The sequence below is a fragment of the Larimichthys crocea genome, chromosome XVII, assembly GCF_000972845.2.
Source record: "Larimichthys crocea isolate SSNF chromosome XVII, L_crocea_2.0, whole genome shotgun sequence".
Classification (NCBI taxonomy): Eukaryota; Metazoa; Chordata; class Actinopteri; family Sciaenidae; genus Larimichthys; species Larimichthys crocea.
This window is the reverse complement of record NC_040027.1, coordinates 20,365,066-20,389,607: the sequence shown is the minus strand read 5'-3', so window position 1 is coordinate 20,389,607 and position 24,542 is coordinate 20,365,066. Positions and strand designations below refer to the sequence as shown.

General features: G+C 40.3%; 2 protein-coding genes across 3 annotated transcripts in view; one reads left to right on the top strand and one right to left on the bottom strand.

The window, feature by feature from the left end:
• xpr1a (xenotropic and polytropic retrovirus receptor 1a) overlaps positions 1–5,159 on the bottom strand; it is a 67,226-nt gene extending 62,067 nt beyond the window's left edge. The window contains exons 1-2 of the mRNA XM_019256860.2: positions 5,054–5,159; positions 2,955–3,566 (exon numbers count right to left, since the gene is read on the bottom strand). Coding sequence (XP_019112405.2) covers positions 2,955–3,023 — 69 coding nt within the window. The 5' untranslated portion in view covers positions 3,024–3,566; positions 5,054–5,159. The remainder of the gene's footprint in view (positions 1–2,954; positions 3,567–5,053) is intronic.
• Positions 5,160–5,293: 134 nt separating this feature from the next.
• The window catches only part of acbd6 (acyl-CoA binding domain containing 6), a 29,879-nt gene continuing 10,630 nt past the window's right edge, over positions 5,294–24,542 (top strand). For both annotated transcript variants that reach the window (XM_027290440.1, XM_027290439.1), the window contains exons 1-6: positions 5,294–5,605; positions 5,824–5,888; positions 6,344–6,440; positions 9,269–9,345; positions 13,544–13,649; positions 16,734–16,823. In XM_027290440.1, the coding sequence (XP_027146241.1) occupies positions 5,327–5,605; positions 5,824–5,888; positions 6,344–6,440; positions 9,269–9,345; positions 13,544–13,649; positions 16,734–16,823 (714 nt within the window). In that variant the 5' untranslated portion in view covers positions 5,294–5,326. The remainder of the gene's footprint in view (positions 5,606–5,823; positions 5,889–6,343; positions 6,441–9,268; positions 9,346–13,543; positions 13,650–16,733; positions 16,824–24,542) is intronic.

The window sequence follows — 24,542 nt, the reverse complement described above, 5'->3', positions numbered from 1 at the left end:
TGCACACCTACATACCAAACAGCTGTTTAGCATATAGGTTTATAACTACAATCCCACAGGATGAAGCACACACCTAATTACTCTATCGCTCAATCACCTTGTCAATGCCTCCATGTTCAAATGAAGTGCCTCACTAAACTAAAGGCTGTATTTGCTGGAACAGCCACTTTGCCGCATCCCTCTCATCTGCATAGAAACCGGCTGACCAATCTAAACAGACAGCGCGCGGCTCTAAAAAAAAAAAAAGGAAGAGAGTGAAAACCGGGCAGCAGGTTAATTAATCCGACGAGCACACAAAGGCAAGAATATTACTTCAAACCCCAGACAATTTGGATGCTGACAGCTGTAATGTGTCGCATACACCACAGACACAGCCAGTGTGGAAGTGTCATATTTTATTGCATGGGCTGTGAGTGAAAATGACCTGTGTTACTGCAATAATGTGTCAGTATGTCATTTAATAGACAGACAACTGTATTATAATACAACAATTGCATTGGGTGCAGTGGTCTCTGCAACACATAACGCAGTATTAATACATGAGGCACTGCTAGTGATGACTACTAGTGTGTGTAAGGACTGAATGTTTCTCACGGTATCTGTAATGCTCCCTTCAGAGTCCGTGGACTGACACAGCTTCTGTTGCACCACAGCAGCATACCAAGGCTTTGCATTTTTCAGACTGACATTAAAATTTATTTCTGTTTTATCTCTGTGGCCCACTTCACTGAAGTCAACTGGCTTTACTCGTTGCAAATACTTTATTTCCGTCTTGTCTCTTGACTTGTTTCAGAGAGCTTAAAAGCCTTGAGTAAGATGTCCGTCATCAGAAGGTGTGAGCTGATGTCTTCCTATCCCACCCACTCAGGTGGTAATGGTGTTTACAGAGGTCAGACAAAGACTGAAGGCAGCCACAGTAACACAAACACACACAAACCCATCCACCCCGTCTATAATCCTATATATAATTCAGATTTGAGGTAGACGTTGTTGTTCTACGTAATTCAACAATAGCATGTGACAACAATTTGTTCATATAGGCAGTGTTTTTGGGATGTAAAAACAGTGATGGCAGGACTCTAGCTCAGGCTCTATATGACTCATGTATCAGTTGATTAGATTTGTTTTCACACCAGATTCAGTGATTTGTTTTCAATTTAAATCTTCTAGAAATAAGAAGTATTAAAGTCAAGCAATCTTTCATACTTGGAAAAATAAGTTATTTCAGTAAGTAAAGTAACCGATTATTTGATACATCTAAAAGTATTATTTCAGTAAAAAAAAAAAAAGACCTATTTTCAAGAGCATTTTTCATTTTATTTTATTGACTTTATTGGTGTAAATATATTGCTAGAATGCTATAGTATTCCAACTATAATGTCACTTCAGTATTATGTTATCTAATATAAATGAATAACAACACTACATGTAGATGAAAATCTATCATCATCCATCTCAGGTCAGTGAGTGCCGAGACGAAGACTGGAGGTGTAAAATGGCTGGTATGGCCATGCATCTGTCCCTGGGCTCACTGTGCGTCAGTCTGTGCATAGAAAGACCCCACATAGGCTGTCCGTGTATGAGAATGATCACTTCAAATAAAATTATACGGTACAGTTGTCTTCTTTTCACTTGTCCACTATGACAACTCTTTAATTTTTGTCCGCTTTAATTAAGCTGCCTGAAAATGTTTTCGTTGCACAAAGATGGACAAGCTGGACCGATCCAAATGTCTGCTATGGCGCTTAGAATAATAATATCCAGAGCATGTCCTCAAAATAAAACCAAGTCAGTAGGCTTCTGTTGAGTCTGAGATGTAGGTTGCAGAGGTTGAAGAGAACAGGGTCTTTGTCTATAATTCATAGAGCTAAATGGAACGGAGCAGCCTGTCCTGTCACTACATGTCTGCTCTAAAGCTCTTAATGTGGAGCCAGCAAAGCAACGAAGTGGAGTGTGAAAATAAAATACCTCCTCAGGTACTGTACACCAGCCAACAAAGACCATGTGTGCACACAAAGGTCTCTTTAGAGCAACATAAACCAGACAGAATACCGTTAGATGAAGCAAGTAGACAACCATCCCTATTTTTAAACTGTGCTAGATATCAATAACTGCATCTTGGCATACTACAATTACCATTATGTATGTGTATATATTTTCTTTCTTCATCAAAACTCATCAAAAACAAGGAAAGGAAGCAAAGCAAAGGAAATGTGATTTTAAAAAAAATATTTGCAGTTTTACAACAGAGCAAAATTGGTGCCTGTGAGATTTGCTTTGTGTTCAGATAGATTGCTGCAATTAATAAAAATCAAAAAGATAATCCAAAGGAGGTTGATTCCTTTCCTTTGATGAAAATATCAAAGCAATTAACAATAAACACAATTTTCCCCTTTTCCACAAACACCCCTTGAGTTATATAAACAAGCAGAAAGATAAAAAAAAAAAAAAAAAAATGTAATTAAAATCAAAAATGCTAAAAGAAAAAAACCCACACACAAATAAGAAGCTGAAGACAATAATTATGTAAAGAATATTCCGAAATATTTATACTATGAATTGTTGAAATACAGAACAAAATTGTTTTCTTCATTGTCCCATTATGAAAAGCATTTAAATATTTAATAAACTGTTCAATTTGTTTATTTTTAACTCAGCAAAGAGCAACAATAAACCCTGAATGCTCCCTATGGCTCTTAACACCCGCAGTCAATTTCCCCTCCATAAACAAAAGGACATCCCTTATCTTTCCCGTTTATTGCTCTGAGTGGGCTGTACAGAAACTGGAAAACCAAACAATATTCAGAGCCAACAAAAGAATTTTAATAGTCATAGTTAATAGAGACTCTTATTTTCCATTTTAAAAAAGATCTGTGTGTAAGAGTTTCGCCCATTTCCATATTCCATATATTCACAAGGCGTTTACTTCCAATACAAGATAAATGTCACTTCACCTCATACTGAAGATACTGTTTCCTCCACTCTGGAGTGATGTGGGACGAAAGATGCTCCGCGAATTTCATTTTTGCCGGAACAAGTGTCCCCTCAAACCTCCGTTAAATCCGTGAGAGAGACAGAGAGCGGCTGTCCCCCTTCCCAGTCGACGCGACTTTTGTTATTTCAGTGAACTTGCTGGCTCAACATGCGGCGCGTCAGCCCCGGCGCACTCCGCTCCTCTTCACTCCTTCACTTCTGGCTCGTCCCCGTCAGCGCACTCCGAGCAGATCCCGTCCCACATACTATTTCACTGAGGGAGGGACGGCAATGGCAGCGGCCTCGCTTATTTTTTTTTTAAACAGGTGGTCGGACGGCAGTGTTTTTAAACGGAGCCGGTGAGAGTGGCTCAGTGACTTTGCTCCGTCCCTCCCTGGGCAGGTCTGGGGACATTGCAGTCCGCCATCGTATTGAGCCACAGCGACGTGTTTGCGTCAGAGGAGTGCGCGTTGTTGGGACCTCCTGTGAAAACTAGTTGGCAGTGCGGTCAGGGAACCCCTCACCTCCCACACGGACAGTTCAGACCCTGGTTTCATCAGGTTTGCTGAGGTGTGAGAGGGTTGTTGTTGTGTCTGCAATAAAAGAGGAGATAAAGTTAAACTTTATTCTAGAGATACGTGATCTGATCTCACGTTTAAATCCTGTGTATCCAGCTGGATCGCATGATTTCAAATCCATGTCTGTGTCTCTCTTCTGCAGCTATCTCTGATTCAACAGGACTTATTTCTGCATTGTGTCATTCAGATAGGCTGCTTGGATGCTTAGTTCAAAACAGATATCTTTGTTTGTGCTCTGGAAAAGCAGAGAGTTTAAGAGAACAAGTGTCACTGGGATATTTTAAAAGGATCTCATTATATTAGATTTATTACATAATAAGCAACTTCTACTTTATTTATTTATATAGCACCTGTCGTACAGAATTGTAGCCAAAAGTGTTTCACAGAGCAGAGTAAAAACAGAAATAGACAACAACAGAGCAGTTGCATGAAAAACTAGAGATTAGAAGAAGAGTAAAAAAGCATAAAACAACAACAACGACACAAATAAGAAGAAAAAAATTAAGACCTACAGGGTAAAAAAAACATAATTTAAGAACAGTTGCAGTAAGAGTAGATAAGACCTGTACAGCGAATAAGCACCAGAGATCAAAGTACCCAGGCACCTTTGGTAAAAGCCAAAGCAAGTCAGTGACAGTGAAACTACAAACTAAACAAGCCGGACAAGCTCTTCTGTGTGTTTAGTGTAAATAAAGATGTGAACCAAAGTATGAGTTCAACCACAGTCGACGCCGATGGTCGACATGTTATCATTATGCCGATAGCAACATCTGCTGGACAAACTGTGTCTGCGTCCGAGCTGCTGCAGCTGCTTCACGACAGCTGTCCACTAAATGTTTCACACATGTCAGGTAACATGTGCTGATGTTCACTGCAAGGAGGAGAAGGGCTGAAGTCTGAAAACTTGACTAAAACGAGTTATTTGAACGAGTAGTTGGTCGTAGAACCGCATTTAAAGTTCAAATTATATATATAAATATATATATCTATATATATATATATAATATATATATATATAATATATATGTTTTGTTTTTTTACCTGCGTTAACAGTCTGCTTACGTAACAGCATCCTAACGATAACGTTAGTAAGCTGGCACGCAAATAGCCCGTCGTACACACTTTAAATACAGAAAAACTGACCATTTATCATCGTTATATGATTATGTATATTAATTATAAATGCGAGTTAATAATATTTAAAGAGATTTTAATAACCTATTGTGGCCAATTCAAAGTTGTTAACCGTTAAATTTAACTTGACCGTTAAACTTTGGTCAGTTAACCGACCGTTGGTCAGTTTAAACGGTTACCATGCGAACGCTAAACACCGTTGGTCAGTTTAAACGGTTACCATGCGAACGCTAAACAAAACACTGACGCAGCTGAATCTTTTTCTTGTCATATACATATAGTTATGAGGACATTAAGAGCTGAATTCACTGACGAATTCATATATAACTGTTTTTAATTGTTTGTTTCGTTGTTTGTTATTTTCTTACCGTGAAAGTCAACCGGAACCTGTCTTGCTAGGCGGTGAGTGTCGCCGGTGCTTTTAGTTGACAGGACCAGAGACGGACCGACGGTAGAAATAAATCCGGCTGTCACGGAGTCTTCACGATAACGGATTAAAAAAAATAAAACCTCCGCTGAGACTCTGACAGACACAAATATTCATATATCAGCCAGCTGCTCTCGTCTTTGACGTTTCTCCGGGCGGATCTGCGCCGCACGTCCTCTCTGACGGTACGATAAAGTTATAAACAATAATAACAATGGCTTCTGGGTCGCCGTCGTCCTCTCCGGACACTGCGACGGGCTCAGGTACAGACCCAGCCCGGCCCGACACAGGAGAGCCCCTCGGTGGAGCAGGCTCGGACTCAGACTCGGACCTGGGCTTGGGTAAATTTGATTGCAGCGCCATGGAAATGGGGGACCGGCTGGAGGGAGACGAGCTGGAGCGGGAGTTTGAGTCTGCAGCCGACCGAGTACGAGATCTGGTTCAGACGGCCAGCAGGGACCAGCTGCTGTACCTGTATGCCCGCTATAAACAGGTGAGTGTCGGATTAAATGCCGGTTGCGTAGGCCTTAATTAACCCCTCAAACACTATAGACAAGAGCCACACACTGACAGCCCACAGCATCACTGTGTCATCACTGATTTTTGACAGATGAGGTAGGCCCAGATACTTCCACAGTGTGTTGTCATCCATGTGATTAAATCTGTGTAGCAGTGGATCATCTGAATAATCCGGATTTGTTTTGTTTTCAGGCCAAAGTGGGGAAGTGCAATACACCAAAGCCTGGCTTCTTTGACTTTGAAGGACAGAGAAAATGGTATGTAGCCTAAAACTGGATGCAAGTTTTCAATGAATGGTTTGTTTATGTTGTTGTTATTCGTGCATTCAAAATGTTACAGGCATGCATGGATGAATTTGTCATCTTGTATTGTAGTCTAAATGGCTCTGTGGGTGTGTGTGAGAGAGATATACATATTGCACATGTGTTAATGTGGACCTGCCTGCTTAAAAAGTGAGGAGCATTTTAAATCCACATGTCTAAAAATCTGAGACAAAATCCATTCATAATAATAGTCTAATTATGAAACAGCAACACGTTCTTAAAGTCTTGTCTTCAGTTTGAATGAAAGTTCATATTAAAATCTTTTGACTGTCTAATCCTGTTATTTTGATGCTCTTTTTCCACCCTGAAAGACTTTACAAAACATAACACGTGATTAAAACACACAACTGCAGATAATAAATGTGATGACATTTATGATATCGTTTCAGGCAAGCCTGGAAGCAGCTTGGAGACATGGACGCAGAGCAGGCAATGCAGGAGTACATTTCCTGTGTCAATGTGTTAGACCCTGAAGGCTGCACGAAGGTAAGGAGAAGTCTGATAATTTAATAATCTTAATAATTCATTTGAACACTAACCTTGAATGTTAACAATGTTACAATACATCTTCATCACCAGAATATAGTGGATATAAATCAAAATAAATCAAAGTAATAAACATACATGGACAAAAAGGCCTATTGTTATCAGAGTAAGGAGGTTTTGAATGAGGTAAACTGCACAGATATAAATAAGTTGCAGACTTGGTCAAGACTTATATTGTTTGCAGAGATTGTGGCTGTCAAATTCACACATAATATTGTCTGAAAGCTCTTACTACTGTTCTCTAAATTATACCTCCTTATCGGATAACAACATTTAGCTTAATGCCAAATCCTGTCCACCTGACACTTCATCTTTACTACAGCTGGCTTTTAGAGGTATTTCAAATACACATAAGTATTCTACTCAGCTCTGCTGCACAGTAAGATGGAATGACAAATGTGGAAACAGCCAATGTCACTGCAGCCCTTCTAAGATGCAGTGCCATTTATTTGCCAGTAGAGGTCAGTGTCATCGTATCATTTTGTCCCAGGCCCTTCAGCCACTCTTTATTCTGGACATGTAGCATGAAAAATACATGAGAAGATTATGTTGTCTTCCTCAATAGCTGACATTTTGGAATATGAATAATGCAAAAAAACTGTCATAGTTGTTGCTGTTGAGATGTGCCTGTGTGTACCTTGAAGACTGTTTACATCTCTACACCCTCCTGTGTCATGTCCTCCTTCGACTGTGTCAGGAGAGTTGTGTTGCCATGGACAGGTTGTCCTTTGGGGCAGCAGGAGAAGCATTCAGTTACAACAACAACTCTGTACTGTCTGCTTAGCTGCGAAGAATATTATTACTGGAAAACTGGATGTTCACATCATAATGTGTGCTGAGTCACATAAATATGAAAGTAAATACTGAACAAGACAAACTAAAGTAGGTTTTCTGTGCACAGATATAAGAGCAATACTGTACGTAGTATCAAGTGTCACGGATGATTTAAAACTAGCGGCAGGCAGCAAGAGAGTAACTGGGTTCCAGCCTCACAACGTAGTTATGGATATGTTCAGCATTTGTTTCTGAATGGTTGAACCTCACATTTATTTGATATTTGAGATCAAAATTATCAAAGAAACAGAAAAAAAAACTGTTGTACCATTGTGGGTTCGACATGCAGTAGATCAGTCCAGCAGGATTTGACTTGGGAAACGAAGGGTTACCATACTTTAAGTCCAGCACAGGCCAAGTAGGTGCCAATAAACAAGGCACCAAACCGTAAACTGCTCGGGGGGCCATCCTATGTAGCAGTTCCTTCGCTCTGACATCTCTGTATAAATTAACGCATGTCTATAGGTCCTGTCTTTGCACATGTGTATTTCGGGTTTGTGAACATGTTGTCCACATGTGTCGTCCACAAACATCTGAACCCAGTGTGTGGAATGCTTCTGCAAGTGTAGTGTACTCGCTAAACATGGTGATGGATTCACAGTCACATAATGCTCTACAAGCAAAACCCTAGAGAGATGGAAGTGGGTTGTTTTTTGGAATTGAAAAGCCAAAGATTACATTTATGTTGACTTAAAGGCCTGTCACATGTCCTGGGTAACCTACTGTACTGTCTCGCAGTCTGGTTTCCCTCACCACTTCATTACTGCACTTGTTCCTCCTTCCTTTTGTTCTCTGTCTCCATGTTACATGCCCTTTCCTCTATTGTTTCCCCCACTCTCTTTTCTTCTTTAACCCTTTCAGTCTTCTATTACCCCCATCCCTCCTTTTTCTTTCCTCTCCTTCCATATTTATGTCTCTTTAATAGCGTCACTGTCAACCACATGTCCAATCCTGACACCTTCTTTTCTCTTCGGCCATGCAGCGGAGCAATACTCGCTGACTCTGCCCCACAGCTGCACAATGCCAGGAGGGAGGGAGGCAGGCAGACAGGCTAGCAAACGCACAAATGCCCCCCTGAAAAGAAGATGATTGTATTAGTGTTAACAAAGCGCCATAGCATGGCAGTCGCTATTCTTTTGGAAGCACAGTCAAATGGTGTAAGTAGGAGTGCATAGACAGAGAAGCAGGGGGGAGAATAATAGCCAGAATTTGACCTCTGTTCCTGCTTCAATTGTTGAGCAGACACTGGCTTTATATTACATTATACTGCAGAGGAGCAGGGCCAGTGCATCAGCGAATATTCTGAGTTTCTGAAGTGAATTAGGTTGTCCCCAAAAGTGCACGCACAGTTGTTTTGCTTCGCTTGTCATGTTCTCTCCCACTCTCGCTATTTTATGAAATCAGATTTGTGTGGGTTCCTTTGTGAGCTGAGGTTGGTCAGTGAAGAATAGACTGGGTAATAAAGTCTTGGCTGAACTGAATGTAATATGGAATTCCATGAAAAACACAGAAGATTAACAAGGGCCACAAATTAAGGCGCTATATTATTTATATTGGTCTTGTGCATATTGTGGGACATTTATTACCTATGAGGTCATGTCCAAAGCCCCAGAGACTTGTTTCAAAATTACACATTTTGAACTTTATCTCTATCACACATTAGTTTGTTGAAAAGCTATACGTACGACGATTCACGGTGAATAGATGAACCCGACTCTTTTCTTTTGCACTGAGCACACAGAACAATAAGGTCAGCGCCTCTGTCCATGTGGGATGGAAACACAAGCTGCAGAACCAAGCCAAGCTACACTAGGCTGGTGTTTGACACTAGCTATCGTTGAACAAGAAGTACATCCAATAACAGTGACTGACATCTGTGTTGTGTCATATCATATCTTCGTTTTAACTGTGTGTATTCTCTTTCATTTTTGCAGGAAAGACGAGGAGCAGAAAGAAGAACGGGCTTTGGAGGAGCAGCAGTGAGCTCTTTGTACCAGGAGGAGATGATCAGGTATTTACATCAGAAGGAACACAAACACACACACACATGCGACATACAAGCATACATCAGAACGGTAGAGTTTCACAGACACACATTGTGTGATATGGACTCCAAACACATCTCACACACTCTTTATTTGCCTTAGTTTTCTCAGCTTGGAGGTTCTTGAGGGTGCTGGAACAGACTCAGCTTTATTCCTCCAGTTGTGAATCACCACCTATTCAATGCTGAGGTCAACTCGATCTGAGTCTGGCATTGTTAACCACTGATTTTGATGCTGTATTTGATTATATTCAACAGACCGTAACTGCAGTTAGGACCCGGAGACATCATACAGTTCTGATTTATGTTAATGAAATATATTCTCCATTTACTTCTGCCTGGCAGACTTACTCAAGCTTAAAAAGCTCATCTTCATTTCAATGAAAAAAGAGCTCTTTTGGAGATGAAAATGAGATGTGTGAATCCTGCAGGTTTTCTTCCTAAATGGCTGTCTGCGATTAGTATGCACGGTCTTGGGAGGAGGCGGCCAGAGTCTCCCCTTTTTAATTACGTTACTATTCAGGGGGTACTTTAGGGGGAGGGTGATGAAGACATGCCGGGTACAGCGGAGGGAGTCAAGTACAGCAGGTTTCCCAGAACGATGCTCCGCTTGGTTATATGCAATAGCAACGATGCACTGAGGGAAACCGGCAAGGAGGAAGTCATTAACATAGCACGTACACACATTTATGCACATGTGTGCACACATAAACATACACTTGCCGCTATACGTTGACGTGATTGCATCTGAATCCATGCATAACCTGCCGGAACTGTCACACTCACTGCTCTGCTGCATTTCAATTTCCTCTTTCTCTCTCTCACTCTCACACACACACACACACACACACACACACAAACACACACACACAGAACCTCTCCATATTAAACAGCTAAGCACCTGTTAACCAGACAGAGAGTTAATTGCATTGCTCACAGCTCATCTCTGTCTGTTTTTCTGCGTGTGTGTCTGTGTACGCGCATCTATCGACAAAAGCAGGATTGATTAGCAATATCCCTGGGCTACTGAGCTGATCAGTGTGTGATTGAAGAGGCTTTGAATGCTACATTTGTAATTCTCTCACCCACCTTGAAAAAGGATTCTGATAAACACTGGAGGCTTTGTTGTTCGGACGCTTTGCTGGAAGCCCGTGCCGAGTTATTTGAGTTCTCATTGTGGATCGTACTTTCATGGAGCTCAGCCATGTTGGGAGCGTCGACCAAGGCCCTATAGGCGATGTGATGACAGATTGTGTGTGTGTGTGTGTGTGTGTGTGTGTGTGTGTGTGATGGATGGTGTGGTTGTGGTGTTGATCAGTGTGAAGCTCAGGCCAGGTAGATGAGTGTTCTCCACCACTGTGGCCAGTTTAGCCTGATGGATGAAGGACATATCTGCCAGTACACCAGACTGGACACACACATGTGAGCACATAATGCTCTGACACACACACACAAAACCCTGGCTACCCCAGCTGTTGTGATGACAGAGTAGCCTGTGACCTTCCCAGCATGCATTGCGGTGCTGTTGATGTCACGTCGTTTATAGGACCCACATTAATCATTTGTTTGTTCACAGGCTGTGTGTGTGTGTCAGTGTCTGTGTGGGAGGATTCATGTGTATGGACGATATACAGGTGTTGGATGTGTGTGTACATCCATGTGAGCTTATTTAGAAACTGTGCACATTATATAACTTTACACTTTACTTAGACATGCTTTATATATGTGAGCATGTGTCATGCACGCGTTAGGACAGTCCTGTCGGACCATCGACGAAAGACTGATGAGCTGGCCTATTGATTAGTTGCCGGGGAGACGGATGGTGGCCACACATCAGGGACACTTGGGGTCACCATGGCCATCAGACAAGGAAGTGGGTGTGGCCCGTTGTGGAGACTCATGAATAAACATAGCACTGGTAATCAGGAGTATGTAAATGAATTTGCTCATACATAACCTAGCAGTGATAAAAGTGTAATGAGTTATTCATAATTCATCACAGGCTGATGAGGAGGTGGCAGGAAGTGGGAGGGAAGGAACTAGAGACTTGAGAGAGAGAGAGACATGTAGATGAAAAGCTGAAGAAAAGAAAGCACAGAGGTTCATTAAAGAACAAACAGAGGACAAAACTTTGTTTGTGTCGATTCCGAAACTGTATTCTCACAATAAAATGTGTTGACTGTGAGTCTGAATAGTTTATCTCCACAGAGTTGATGTTGGAGAGCAGTGTGTCCAACTATGCAAGGTTTCTCTGATTCAGTTGTAAATGAAACACAAGCTTTGTTCGTTTAAACAGATACACACAGCCTGACGGGAACACATGCACTACAGACGGTTTGTTTGTGAAGTTGCCAACCGTTTGTTTGTTCCTATTTGTGTTTTAACTTTCTTTTATACAGTATATACAGCCATCTTCTCTTTAAGCTCGAAGTCAGGATGAAAAGGGCTTTTGGAAATCCTTTGGAAGACAATCATAGCCCGACAGTGCTTCTAGTTTTTGACTTGGTGCGAAAATGAGGTTTAGCAGTTAGTTATCTATTAGTTATTTACTCAATTAATCAATAAATATGCATGTATGACTGTCTTATTATTATTATTATTATTATTAGTATTATTATTATTATTATTATTATTATTATGATCATTATTACTATTATCCAAATTGTTGCCAATAGACTGATTAATTGATTTAAACTGATTGATTTATCATTATTGACTGATTAATCATTGCTCTAAACCAGATCCTGACACATCTTGACTTGATGATTGTGATCGTGATTAATTTAGTTTTTAGGACTTTTCCCCTAACCATTATGTTATTTATTTTATTTCATTTATTATTTCCTATATTTTCTAATATCACTGATTACAAGTTGTCTGTTTTAATTCAGGCAAAATACTGTTGAAAACCCAAGTTGTCTGTTTTAATTCAGGCAAAATACTGTTGAAAACCCTGAAGTTCATCAACATTTGATGATGTTTGTGCTTGAATTTTCATAGCCAGTCTCGCACTGTAAGGTAATTGAACCCCTAACTATGACAGTGTTAAAGTCACATACTCGACACAAAGCTAAACATCCTCAGTTTTAAAGGCGGCGACCGGCCTCTGTGTCTCCTGTGTGACTGGAGTCAGGTGTGTGCTGTGGGACCTGTAAAACCCAGTGCAGCAGAGCAAGCAGACATCAGAGACAGGAATCTAGAAATGTGGCCTTGGGGATGACTGACTTACTTACTGCGCAGGAGTGGTAAAGTGGCGGGTATGCTGGGTTCCTGTCAGACAATAGAGCACTAAATTCAATTAATCTGAATGGCCGGCATCGGTAAGAGGGAGGGGAAGGCGTAAAGCTCTAAATGAGATTTCGCCCCATTCTCTCCCCTTCACCCAACAGCCCTCCTTCACCACCACCAGCAGCACTGAACCCTGCCTCCCCCCAGCACTCACTCCTGTCCCCAATGCCAGGAGGTGATTAGAGACACAGAGATATAATCAGAGGTGGGATGGTGCCTGTGTGTTGTATGCCAGTGTCCCGAGGGATGTGGCACGTGTGGCTGCTGTTTGAGTATCAGACAGACAGAGTAGTTATGTGTTTGATGACTAAGTACCCCAGTAACATGGTATGTGCACACAGTGAAATTACAGAGAAACATATTTTCTCTCTTATCTCCAGTGGTATTTTGGATAGTTGTTTTGGTGTTATTTGACCATATTTTAGGATTTCTGTTGCAAAATAGTACAAACGATGAGTGTGATTTTATGTTTGATGCTAACAACAATGAAAAAAAACTGGACAGCAGTTTCTCTTTCCAGAAACGATGTCCCCATTACTCTGGATCAAGTCAAACACACAGTCACAGATGAGGAATGATGTGGATTATTCAGAGAAACCAGGTCACTTAATGTGTAAAGAAATGTTGCTGTTAATTTTTTATTTTTTTAAAATACATATTTAAAACCGTATCTATTCATCTCTTTGGTGTTGGTGCAGATGCTCCCAAAATCTCAGACATTTCGAAAATTGGACAAGTAAAACCAAAGAAAGCAAAGTCATCTCATTCTTTAACTACAAATGATGGTCCAATAAAAAAAAAATAAGTTGACCGACTCTTCACCTTTCTCTCTCTCTCTCTGTCTGTCTGTCTGTCTCTATTTCTGTATCACTCTCAGGGAAGAGGATAAGAACATCTTTGACTACTGCAGAGAAAATAACATCGACCACATCAGCAATGCCATCAGCTCCCAGAAGGTGGATGTCAATACTAAAGACGAAGAGGTAACTACAAAACGCAGCGCCTAGAAATATGTCAAGTGAAATTGTACCGATGGCATCTGTGCAGGAGGCAGAGAGAGTCAACAGTTTATCTATCCAGAGGTTCAGCCCCCATGTCAGGAGGGATTTACCCCTCTGAAGGGTCTTTTAGGAAGTCTGTACCAGCTGCAGGGTCGTTGTCATGTGCTCTGACCACGTATGCAGGAGGGCAGGTGAAAATGATCAGTGGAGTATCACGGAAAATACAGGTCACAGGCGGGGGGGGGGTGGTTCACACAGCTCTTTTCGCAATCGTTACATAATGATCTCAATGATCAGAAGCCACAAACACATGGGAACCACTCCTCCAGCTGAGATGTATAAATTGTGTGAACGGCTATTACCATTTCGACTTTTTTTTTTCTGGATTGACCCCGAAATCCATTCATCTGCCCTCGATTCATTATCGGCCAGGCCAAATGGCTCGCTCCCTTCCTCTCTTTCATCACAGCCACTCTTCAGATAAGCAGGCAGACGGCCGGTGAGTTCCCAGCCAAAGGCCAGATGGTTGAGGAACCTCTGCAGAGAAAGCTTTGTCTGCCCACTGCCATTGTTGTCGTTTGATCACCTGCAGCACAGTGTGTTCAACAGCAGAGGGCAGTGGTGAAGTTTCACATCAGCAAGAAACCTGAGGTGTGCAACCCAGAGAGAGGCTCTGTCCCTGTACTCCCTCTGTGTGTGACCAAATATACACCTGTGTTAGGTTTTTGTAGTAATTGCCAATACATTTTCAGAACATGTTAAGTTCAGTAATTCACCCTGTCATTGAAGCAAATTCCACATTTTCTCTTGGCTGTTTTTGTGAACTTATGTTTTTCAGATAATGAATAAACAACAGCAATGTAGCATCATAATTATAGTCAAGTAACAATTGTAGCAACAATGTAATTCAAGTCATGATCAATCAAACATAGTTTAGATATAAACACATACAGTATGTTCTTTATGATTACTTTAATCACAGTGGCTCTTCTAAAACAATTAAAATTTCTTTCCAGTCTGAATATAATTGCACTTTTTATATGAATGTCACTTTTTATAACAGGAACAATTACTCCTAACTCAAAGTATTTGACTCTGAAGTAGTTCATAAAATATTAATAAAAAATTGCCTGACAAATGCCTCAGTTGTTGGAGCTGAGTCTAGTATGTCATTAATTAAAGGATTTCCAATTTGGCGCTTTGGCGGCACATAAACTGGTTTTGCAAAGTAAAATATCCTGAATCAGGGGATACGGTGACCCTCTGAAGTGTCCAACATGTGTTGGTTAAGACATGGAGAGGCAACTGTGACCAGGATTCTTGAGTAAATATCCAAGAGATGACATCCATATAAAAAAAAACAAAAAACACTCAAGATTCACCTTGTGTATGCTTGTATTCAAGATTTGGATACACTTACATTTTATATTCTTTCACGTTGTTTTAACTACAACTCATTACTGATTCATCTGTCAATCATTTTCTCAATTAATCAATTAGTGGTCTAGAAAAATGTTGATCACTGTTTCCCAAAGTCCAAGGTGACATCCTCAAATGTCTTTTTTTTAGATAAGATGTCCACTTCAATGTCATAGAGGACTAAATATATATAATATATATACATAGCAGAGAAGCTGAAATCAGATATTTTGGATATTATTTCTTAAAAATTGCTCAAATTAATTTATTGATTATAAAAATAGTTGATAACTAATCAGTTAATCGACTAATCGTTGCAGCTCCTGCTTGCCTACACTCTTGCTTTGTACTGACTCAAACATGTAAAATCACAAGTGTGTACAGGGAAGGGAAGGATAGGGAGGTAGAAGAGTGAGAGGAGGGGAAAAAGAAAACTTTACATACATTTTGCACATTGCAATGTCCTTTACCACTGCTAGTAACTTATAATCTTTTCTAAGTTGCACTGGGCATGAATGTGTCCTTACCAACCCTGTGTAGACAGTGTTTTACATTTATTACTTGTGGTTTACCCCTATGGATTTGACTATTTCAGCCCTGATCAGTAGAGACCCTACTTAATGTCCTTTCCTTTAAACATCAGTGTTGGCCCAAACTCTGGCTGCTCTCAGCTTTGAATGCTGCACTTATTCTATTTGACACATTCAGTGTTTTATTAATCACTGTTGCCTCAAAAGCCCATTAAATACTTATGTATGTGCAGCAGCAAAAACCTGTTGGAAGGAGTAAACCCTGAGTCTTCAGTGAAAATGTGGCCACCAGTCAGCAGCAGCACACCTGAAAGAGAGTACGAAAGAGAGAGTGAGAGAGAGAGAAAGAAAGAAAGGGAGAGAGAGACCAACTTATTGGTATTCTGGCCTGGCTCATAAGTATCCATTTTAACATGCAGCCGTGGTGATCAATATGATTTAAGCAAAAGAATTGGACTCCGAGAGTTTGCTTTACCTAATTGGCCTCACTGAAAAATGAGCTTGCGTGGTTTTATTAGAACAAGGATCTTAGACCTAAGGAAAGGAGTGCGTGTGTGTGTGTGTTTGTGTGTGTGTGTGTGTGTGTGAGAGAGTGTGTGTGTGTGTGTGTGTGTGTGTGTGTGTGTGTGTGTGTGTGTGTGTGTGTGTGTGCGTGTGAGAGGGAGAGTAGGGGGCTGCTGATCAGGGGGCTGCTCTTGTTTTGTGCACAGTGTCCCATCAATCAAACAGACTGTGCAGGTTTCTGCAATTTGTGCATGAGCCCTCTGTCAGGGCTCGAGCCACCTTACTGCTCTCCTTTTTGCGCGTGCGCGCACCAACACACACACACACACACACACACACACACACACACACACAGCAGGCTACATATCTCACCACTCTGTCCACAGGTCGGGCTCTGAGTTTTGAATAGTAGTGCATAATTTATTTTGTCTGAAAGCAACAAGACAGATTGAAGTTTACTTTGAGGAGTGTGAGGTAGAAAAGGAAGGGAGCGTTCAGGAAGATGTTTCACACTGTTTGAGGAAATGAAACTGATTTAAAGTGCTGTTAAATGTTTAAGTCGTACTTATGCACATTTTGTATGCTGGCTGATCTCGGGTGTTTGTGTCTGCAGGGTCGGGCTCTCCTGCACTGGGCCTGTGACAGAGGACACAAGGAGCTGGTGTCGGTACTACTGCAGCACAAAGCAGACATCAACAGTCAGGTGAGCTTCTTTTAGTCTCTTTTCTTTCTTTGACATAGTTGTCCATCTAAGACAGATTTTTTCTTCTGGTGTTTGCTGATGAAAACCTTTTTTTTGACAGCCAGATATTCAGTTTGTGCCTAAAACTAAAATAGTTGTTGATTGATGCGATTAATCAGAAACCAAATGAGCCCCTCTTGTCTGAAATTGTATGATGACTCTTAAGTTACTGTCATTAGAGAACCAAAGTCCTGTCCTAACTTCAGGCTGTTTTATACTCTACTTTCTGTTTTATTTTTTCATTTTCCACTTCTCATTTTAAGATACAACAACAGTTGTTTTGTTAGCATTCAACAACAACAGCTCCCATGGGTTTTTGACTTATGTTATAAGAACCAGAAACACCAATATTGTGTTTCAGCTTTTCAAAACGATCGATGAAAGAAACTCTCAATGGGAAAATACATTGTGGAACAGCGACTTACCCAGAACTGGAGCTACAGATCTCTATTACGTTATTAGATTCCACCTCTATAATCACATAAATTACTAAACTTGGAGTCACAGACAGGTTTTTTTTAGGTGCTGGAAGAACATAAACATTTGTGCAGTGCAAAGTTTGTTCTATAACACTTATTCACTCAATACAAATGATCCCTTCAAAGTTAACAAGATGCATTTTCTTTCACTAGGACTGTTTTAGAAATCAGTATGTAAACCCAAGGCAAGTAGTGACATCTCCAGCATCCCCACTGCCCTTCTCTTTTCTCTCTCCATCCCCTCCAGAAGGTCACCTTTAATTCACTTTGTGCCACAGACAAATCCCCCAGTGCTTTAGCAGACAGAGTTAGCTGGTAGCTAGCCTAGTGTTTAGCCTCCCCGAGGTTTAGGAGCATCCAGGAGGCTTTAGCTTTGGCGGTAAGCTGGCTCAGCTGCACATCGGAGAAATTACTCCTCTTCCCTGCCCAGCGGCACGACACAGTGCAGTTTAACGTGCTGCACACTGAGGTTTTAACTGTAAGGCCGAATCAATTGGAAGTAATCAGGCAAATTGTTTTATGTTGCACAACCCACATAATCAGGACATTTCACAAATGACTTTCTCTTTTGTGGTCATGTGTGGACCCTTTTTGTTTGGAATGCTTGCAGGGAGGGGGTGGATTTGTGGCGAATGGTTCATAAAAGACTTAACAGTGGGATAACTACGAAACACTTCGCTAATGATTTAGAGGCATATCAAGATAATGACAGAAGAGGAGGATTGATGTATAGATGGCGGCTTTTGTCCTTTTTGTAAGATGTATTGTGTTTACAGTCATGTATCTATCATTAAAAATAGAAATTGATATCCCCATGCCAAGATTTTTCATCAGTCAAAGAAGGAAACATAAATCTGTGACCAGGTAGTGATAAAGGATGGCTGAACTTGAGTAGACTTTTAATTCATCTCCTTCCCACTTTTGTCTGATTTTACTGCTTTTCATATGAAAACTCATAGAGGGAAATAATCCAATCTTTTTACCCTGAATCATTTGTAATGGAGCAAGCAGCAAGAGCTTTCAGAGAAAGACATTTCATGTGGATTTTTAATTATTTAACATAGTCTTCTGCTTTAGAAATGTGCCTTTCTGAGCAAATACATGTATGAAAAGGAAGGAAAACCTAAATTGATGTTTTAGAACGAGCATTCGCGCATTCAGGCCATCAGGATCTTGTCACCTGCCCTGCTCTCAGGTGTCTGTGGGCCGTGGAGCTGACTGAATATTAAAGACACTGGACCTCCGCAGCGGAGTTACTGGGAGCAGATTTATGAGGTGGCAAAGAGGTGGCTGAGAGAAAAATATAGTCAGCTAAATCATACCACTCTGTCGCAACGCCAAATTATCTCACTATGTAAAGCTTAGAGAACGATATGCTTCTCATTAGAACCTGCTCGAACATCCTTTTGTTTTGCCTTTTTTCTTGAGGTTAAGACAAGGAGGCATGAAATTAAATTAAAAAGGAAAGTTGTAGTTATACTAGACGAAGATAAAAATTTGATGGACGCCTTCATGCTTCTGTCCTTTTTTTGCCCATTTCACAGGAAACAAACAGCATGGGACATTGTGAGTGTGTGTTTGTCCATGAGAGGAATAGAGGAATGTTTGGGTTGTTTGCAGGCTATTAGAGCGACCAGTAATCTCTCTTGACCTCTACCAACTGCCGAGCAACCAGTAAATAAAGATCAAACATGATTTATGCTTAATTTGTTGATTAAAAAGGGGAGGGGGACTTCAGAGTTAAAACAAAAAGTATTATTATTTGCTTGGCAGAGGAGGAAAATCGTTTGAAATTAATCAACTGATTGTTTTAGTGAATTGTTCCCAAACCCTGGTAACCTGCATTAAGGACTCGTTTGATAGTTAATCCTGGATCAAGGCAGGGAGGGACTACAATATGTAGCTGTGTGTGTGTTTTGAATACACAGATCACGGCTCTGCCACCTGCCAATTGTAGATCAAACCCCTGTGTTGGTACTGTACATTAAACCAACCCCCTCCCACCTTCCCACCCATCCTCACCGTGTCACCGCTCCCTTGGCTAATACACCCAGAGAAAGTGGGGCAGACAGCACCAACTGTGGGAAAGACGACAGTAAAACCTCACTTAATGTAATAATGGAAATTAAGGCTTAAGAACTGGACTTATATTCTGTGTGCTAGAATGTATTTAAGAGTATTAATGAGGCATTCCATCATATTACGACAGCTGTGATCACACAGTACGTATTCGTCACTAATTAGGGTTTAGTTGCCTTTTGTTCAGCGAGGAGAAGTATAATTGTTTTAAAGACAGTACAAATAAAGCAGACTTTTATCAGTTATGACCAAAATATGTTGCTGGCACCAAAAGCTGCTATTAATGCTGGGGCAGATTCCTGGTTTAGTTTACTTCTTCTACGATTAGATAGAATTACAATAATAATAATTTTGCTGTTGCTTCTCAAGTAGGAACCCCTGAATATAATCAACTTAGCTAATTTTATACTGTATTTCATTAAACAAAGTTTGCCTGCAGCTGCTTTGTGTTAAGACAAAATAAAAGATGGATGCACCAGACAGAGACAGATGATAAGCAGCTTCATGATACAGGTTATTATCCAGTATCACCCATCAAAAAACAGAAAATCATATCTGTACACCTGCAAGAAGATGCAAAAAAACCCTAAATACATTTTCACGGTGAGTTGTATAATAGTGGTGAATTGTTATTAAACCTTTTGGATTTCATACGGATTAAACAAACAAGATATGATGTTTCAATTTAATGAGTTTCAGAGGTGCTGGGAGACAGATTTTGTTATATTTGGACGGGCCAGGCTAACCATTTCTCCCTGTTTCCAGTCATTGTGATAGTGGAAGTGGTACCGATCTTCTTATCTAATTCTCTGCAAGAAATTAAATATTTAACAAAACGTTGGATTGTTACTTTGAGAAAAGTTAAATCACTGAAAATGAAGATGGCTCATTCGGGGGAATATATTTTAAGTGATAATGTTTCCTTTTGTCTGACTAAAAGTTGAGCAGTGTTGTCCTTTCATTGGGTCTAGACGACAGTTTGTGTGGTCATTCTCTGTCCAGACGGCGTAATCCTACACCTACAACTAATCCTCATCCCACACACGCACACACAACTTCTGGTTTCTAGCAGGAAATCCCAAACCTTTCTCTAACTCTAACCCAAGTTAGTCATGGAAATATTTATTAGATTTCTAGAAAGAACATGCCCGTTCATGGGAACTGGAGTTGAAAAGGCAGGGCTTTGGTTCGGAGGTGCTGCAGACTACAACAAAGGTGAGGAATGGTGCAGAGTAGATTCATACAATGTCTGTCTCTGGGTGATTACTGAGAGGGTAAAGGACAGAGATGGGATTAGGCTAACAAAGCGGAGGGACAGGTGAGATGCAGGTTAACACAACACAAACACAATGACAGGAAGGAGACATTGTTAAGGTTTAGTAAGAGGTGAGGTGATTGGAGACAGCTCAGGTTATAAGGACATGGTCTCACGTGTTTTTACTTGACTCATGCCTGATTTCTTTTTTGTTTGTTGTTTTTTGTTGCCTTTCCGTCTGCCTCTCTCTTTCCCCTCTCCTCATCACTCTCCCAACCTCCCACGCTCCCCCCCCTCTCTGAGCTCCAGTCCCCTTCACTCCATCCCTCCCTCGCCTCCGCCTCTACTTTGTATTAAAACAACATGATCCATGAGGCGGGGAGGGCGACTCGCAGCACCGCTAATTCTAATTAATCCAGCGTGGTAGCACGGCCACGGCAGGCCCCAAGCGCTCCCAGTCTATCAGATAGAAATTCATAACTTAATTGAGGTCAGAGCCTCGAGCCGGCAGAACAAAAGTCTCCAGCCAGGACCAGCTAGATCAATAGTAATAAATATCTGACTGGGCGGCCTACAATTGGTGGCTAGAGAGCATACAACAAGTCTCATACACGTAGTGTGCATGCAGAACCTGCAGGGATATCTGGGGAGTGTGTGGCTGTGTATGTTAGTCTGGCATGTCTTATTGAATTTATATCTTCTTACGTTTCTTAAATGTAGTTTAATTATTTGAGTCTGGTTGTAGAAAATCTTATAAAATATTCTTTACTCAACTGCTTGTGTGTAGCTCAGATGTCTATATGGCTGATTTGTAATGGCAAAGTCTCTCTTAAGGTATGGATCCATTGATTTGATATTGATGTGATGGTGTGGGTGGACTCGCGCTGTTGGTTTGTCTATATGTAATGGAGTAAAACAGTGTTACCTCAACTTCACTGATAAATGCTGACAAGTCAGCGAAGAACTTGTGAAATTTGTATGATATAAACGGATAGTTCCACCGATTTTATTCACACTTTCACATTAGCTGATTCAGTATCCATTGTTACCTGCTGGTGCAGGATGATATATCCTCTGATACTGATATTGATAGGCTGCTAGCCTCTGATACGTCAGTATTAGCGGCAATGTCAACAATAAAACATTCCTGTGTAATGCCAAAAATATCTTACATAAAAATTTAAAGTTTATTTTATGTATTGTTTATTTGCTATGAATGATCAATTGTTTCATAGACTAGATGTCACATTAAGGGCAAATCCACACTAAAAGCTGTGGCTGCTATATCACTTTGTGCTACAACTATGTATTTTATTTTATTTTGATTATCGATTCATCTATTTATTGTTTTTTTAAGTAATTGATTAATCTTTCAGTCTATAAAACATCAGAAAAGAGTGAACAGTGCCAATCACAGGGTTAGTGCCCAAGGACACAGGTTTAAGAGACAATATTGCATATCTTCAGTCTTGACTTTAAATGTTTTAAAAGTATTATTTAAAAAAAGAGAATACACAGATAAATAAATAAATAAATCTTAAGTCTGAGCAGCTGAAATCAGAGAATATTTGGATTTTCTGCTCATAAATGGCATGAACAATTACTCTGATAAGAAACTTTTTGCAAATTAATTTTCCATCAGTAGTCTGATTGATTCATTGACTTGATGGTTATAATAAAATAGATATATAATAGAACCCCTGAACAGATGTACACAAGTTAGTACTGCTGTTGAAGAAAACTGCTGTACCTTGTTATAATAATCCGTTGTTGTTATGAAATAGTGCAAATGTACTACATGTTAAACAAACATAAAAATATATAAAATGTCAGACTGCTGTATAAATATAGACGACTGTAATTACCAAATAGCACAAGGCTGCCCGTTTTTCTCAGAGGAGAAATTGTTTCAGGCAGCGCCCAAAACAAAATCTTCTTGATTTGTGTCCAGCTCACAAATCAAGAAGATTTTGTTTTGCAAGCATGTCAGAGAAAATATTTCATTTCAGTCAAACTGAACAAAATTGTAAGCATTAGCATACTTGCATGCACATTTTTCATGAAAAAAAAACGTAGTAAACCTGTATCGATATTTATTACGTCTCGAACTGAAGTCGCAACATTCAGCAAAAATCCAATATTGCAACATTTTCTGTGGACGTTGTGCAGCTGTACTGTGGGCATTTTAAAGGCCTGCTCTTGTAGCAAACAAAGAACACTGAACTCTCTCATCTGTGTCCTCTACTGTGGTGTCAACTACTTGTGTGATCAAAGTGGTAAACACACACACACTCACACACACCATGGTGGTTGGTTGATTGAAATTCTATGTTGGAGGCATTATTACACGTTTGTATCCCTCCCCTTTCCCAGCACTGCCTCCTATAACTAATGGCTCAGTCAGGCCAGTCATAACAAATATCCAGCAAGATTTGTCATAATTGTGTGTGTGCATGCGTGTTTATGTGTGTGTGTGTCTGAGTGTGTGTTTGTAATTGTGCAACCTATCCCCCGGAATATATAGGGTCTTTGAGAAAGAGAAGGCAGCTAGGTGGGAAAGTGAAAATAAAAACGGAGAATAAAATGGGATGGAGGGAGAAACGGAGCAGGTGGACAGAGATATGATATGACATATCGATGTTAACCCGCTCAAGATTTTGCCATAGTGTTTATACCACGGCATGTGTCACTCTCACCTCTTTGGGTGCATTCGGTCTTTGTTGATTGTTCATATTATAGAAAAACTTTATTTTGATTTATTTAAGGTATTTAATAAAAAAAAAAATAGACATTCCAGTCTTGGTATTAGTATTTTCTTTATCCACAGTGTCAACAGATTTACCAGAAAGTATATTAGTATCACAATATACACTCACCGTCCTCTTCATTAGAACCTCTACAATCTAATGTGATCCAATACATCAGCTCTGCCATGAATTCTACTTTTTACAAAGCTTATAATAACATATTGATGAGATCATAGTGGGCAGTGGCGATGTTGTACTGGAGTGCATTAAGTTGGAAGGTGTTCCTAATATTATGGTTGCCTCATGTATGTAAATGAGCTGACCAAAATATTCAAAGCACCTCTCACTGACCTGCTCCTCCGATGACTCCACCACACAGGACCAAGCACTGAACCTGGGGCGACAAAGCCTTCTCCATAGCTGCCCCTTCCTCCTCCCTCTGCGACTCTCTCCCCAAACATATCTCTGACTGCACTGACCCACCCACCTTCGAATCCCTGACAAAACACGCCTTTTTAAAATGTCTTTTAATGTTTAACATACGTGTTAAGTGTGCACTTAGTGAGCACTTAGTTTAGTGCACTGTTTTGATATTTTGATGATTTTACACTGTGAAATGTCTTAGAAAAGCACTCTCAAATAAAATGTATGATTATCATTAATAAACTACAACCAACTGTAGTATAAAGTTAAGTCTATACCCCTCTGACAGTGTTAATCAAAACTGACCATTATTATCTTTGTTAAAGTGCTGCTAGTCACTTTGTACCGTGATTGTCTCCCTTTTATGTAAGTTGCGTTGGATAAAATGACTAAATGACTAAATGTACATGTCTAAATGTAAAGGCAGAATTTATAGCAGGGTTGCTCTTTTGGGTCAGATTGAACTGTTCAAATGTGTCTAATGAAGAGGCCAGTGAGTGTATATTGATCTCTATATCAAGTTACATATAACCCTAGACTAACAGAAGAAGCAAGAAGGCACAATTAATGCAGGATGAATGTGTACATGCATTTTTATGGTACCCGTTCAAGGTGTCAGTGTGCACCTTCCCTGAGACACTCCCACAGCTTAGTGCACACATTAACACAGATATTTGGGAAAGCCATTCCCGGCCTC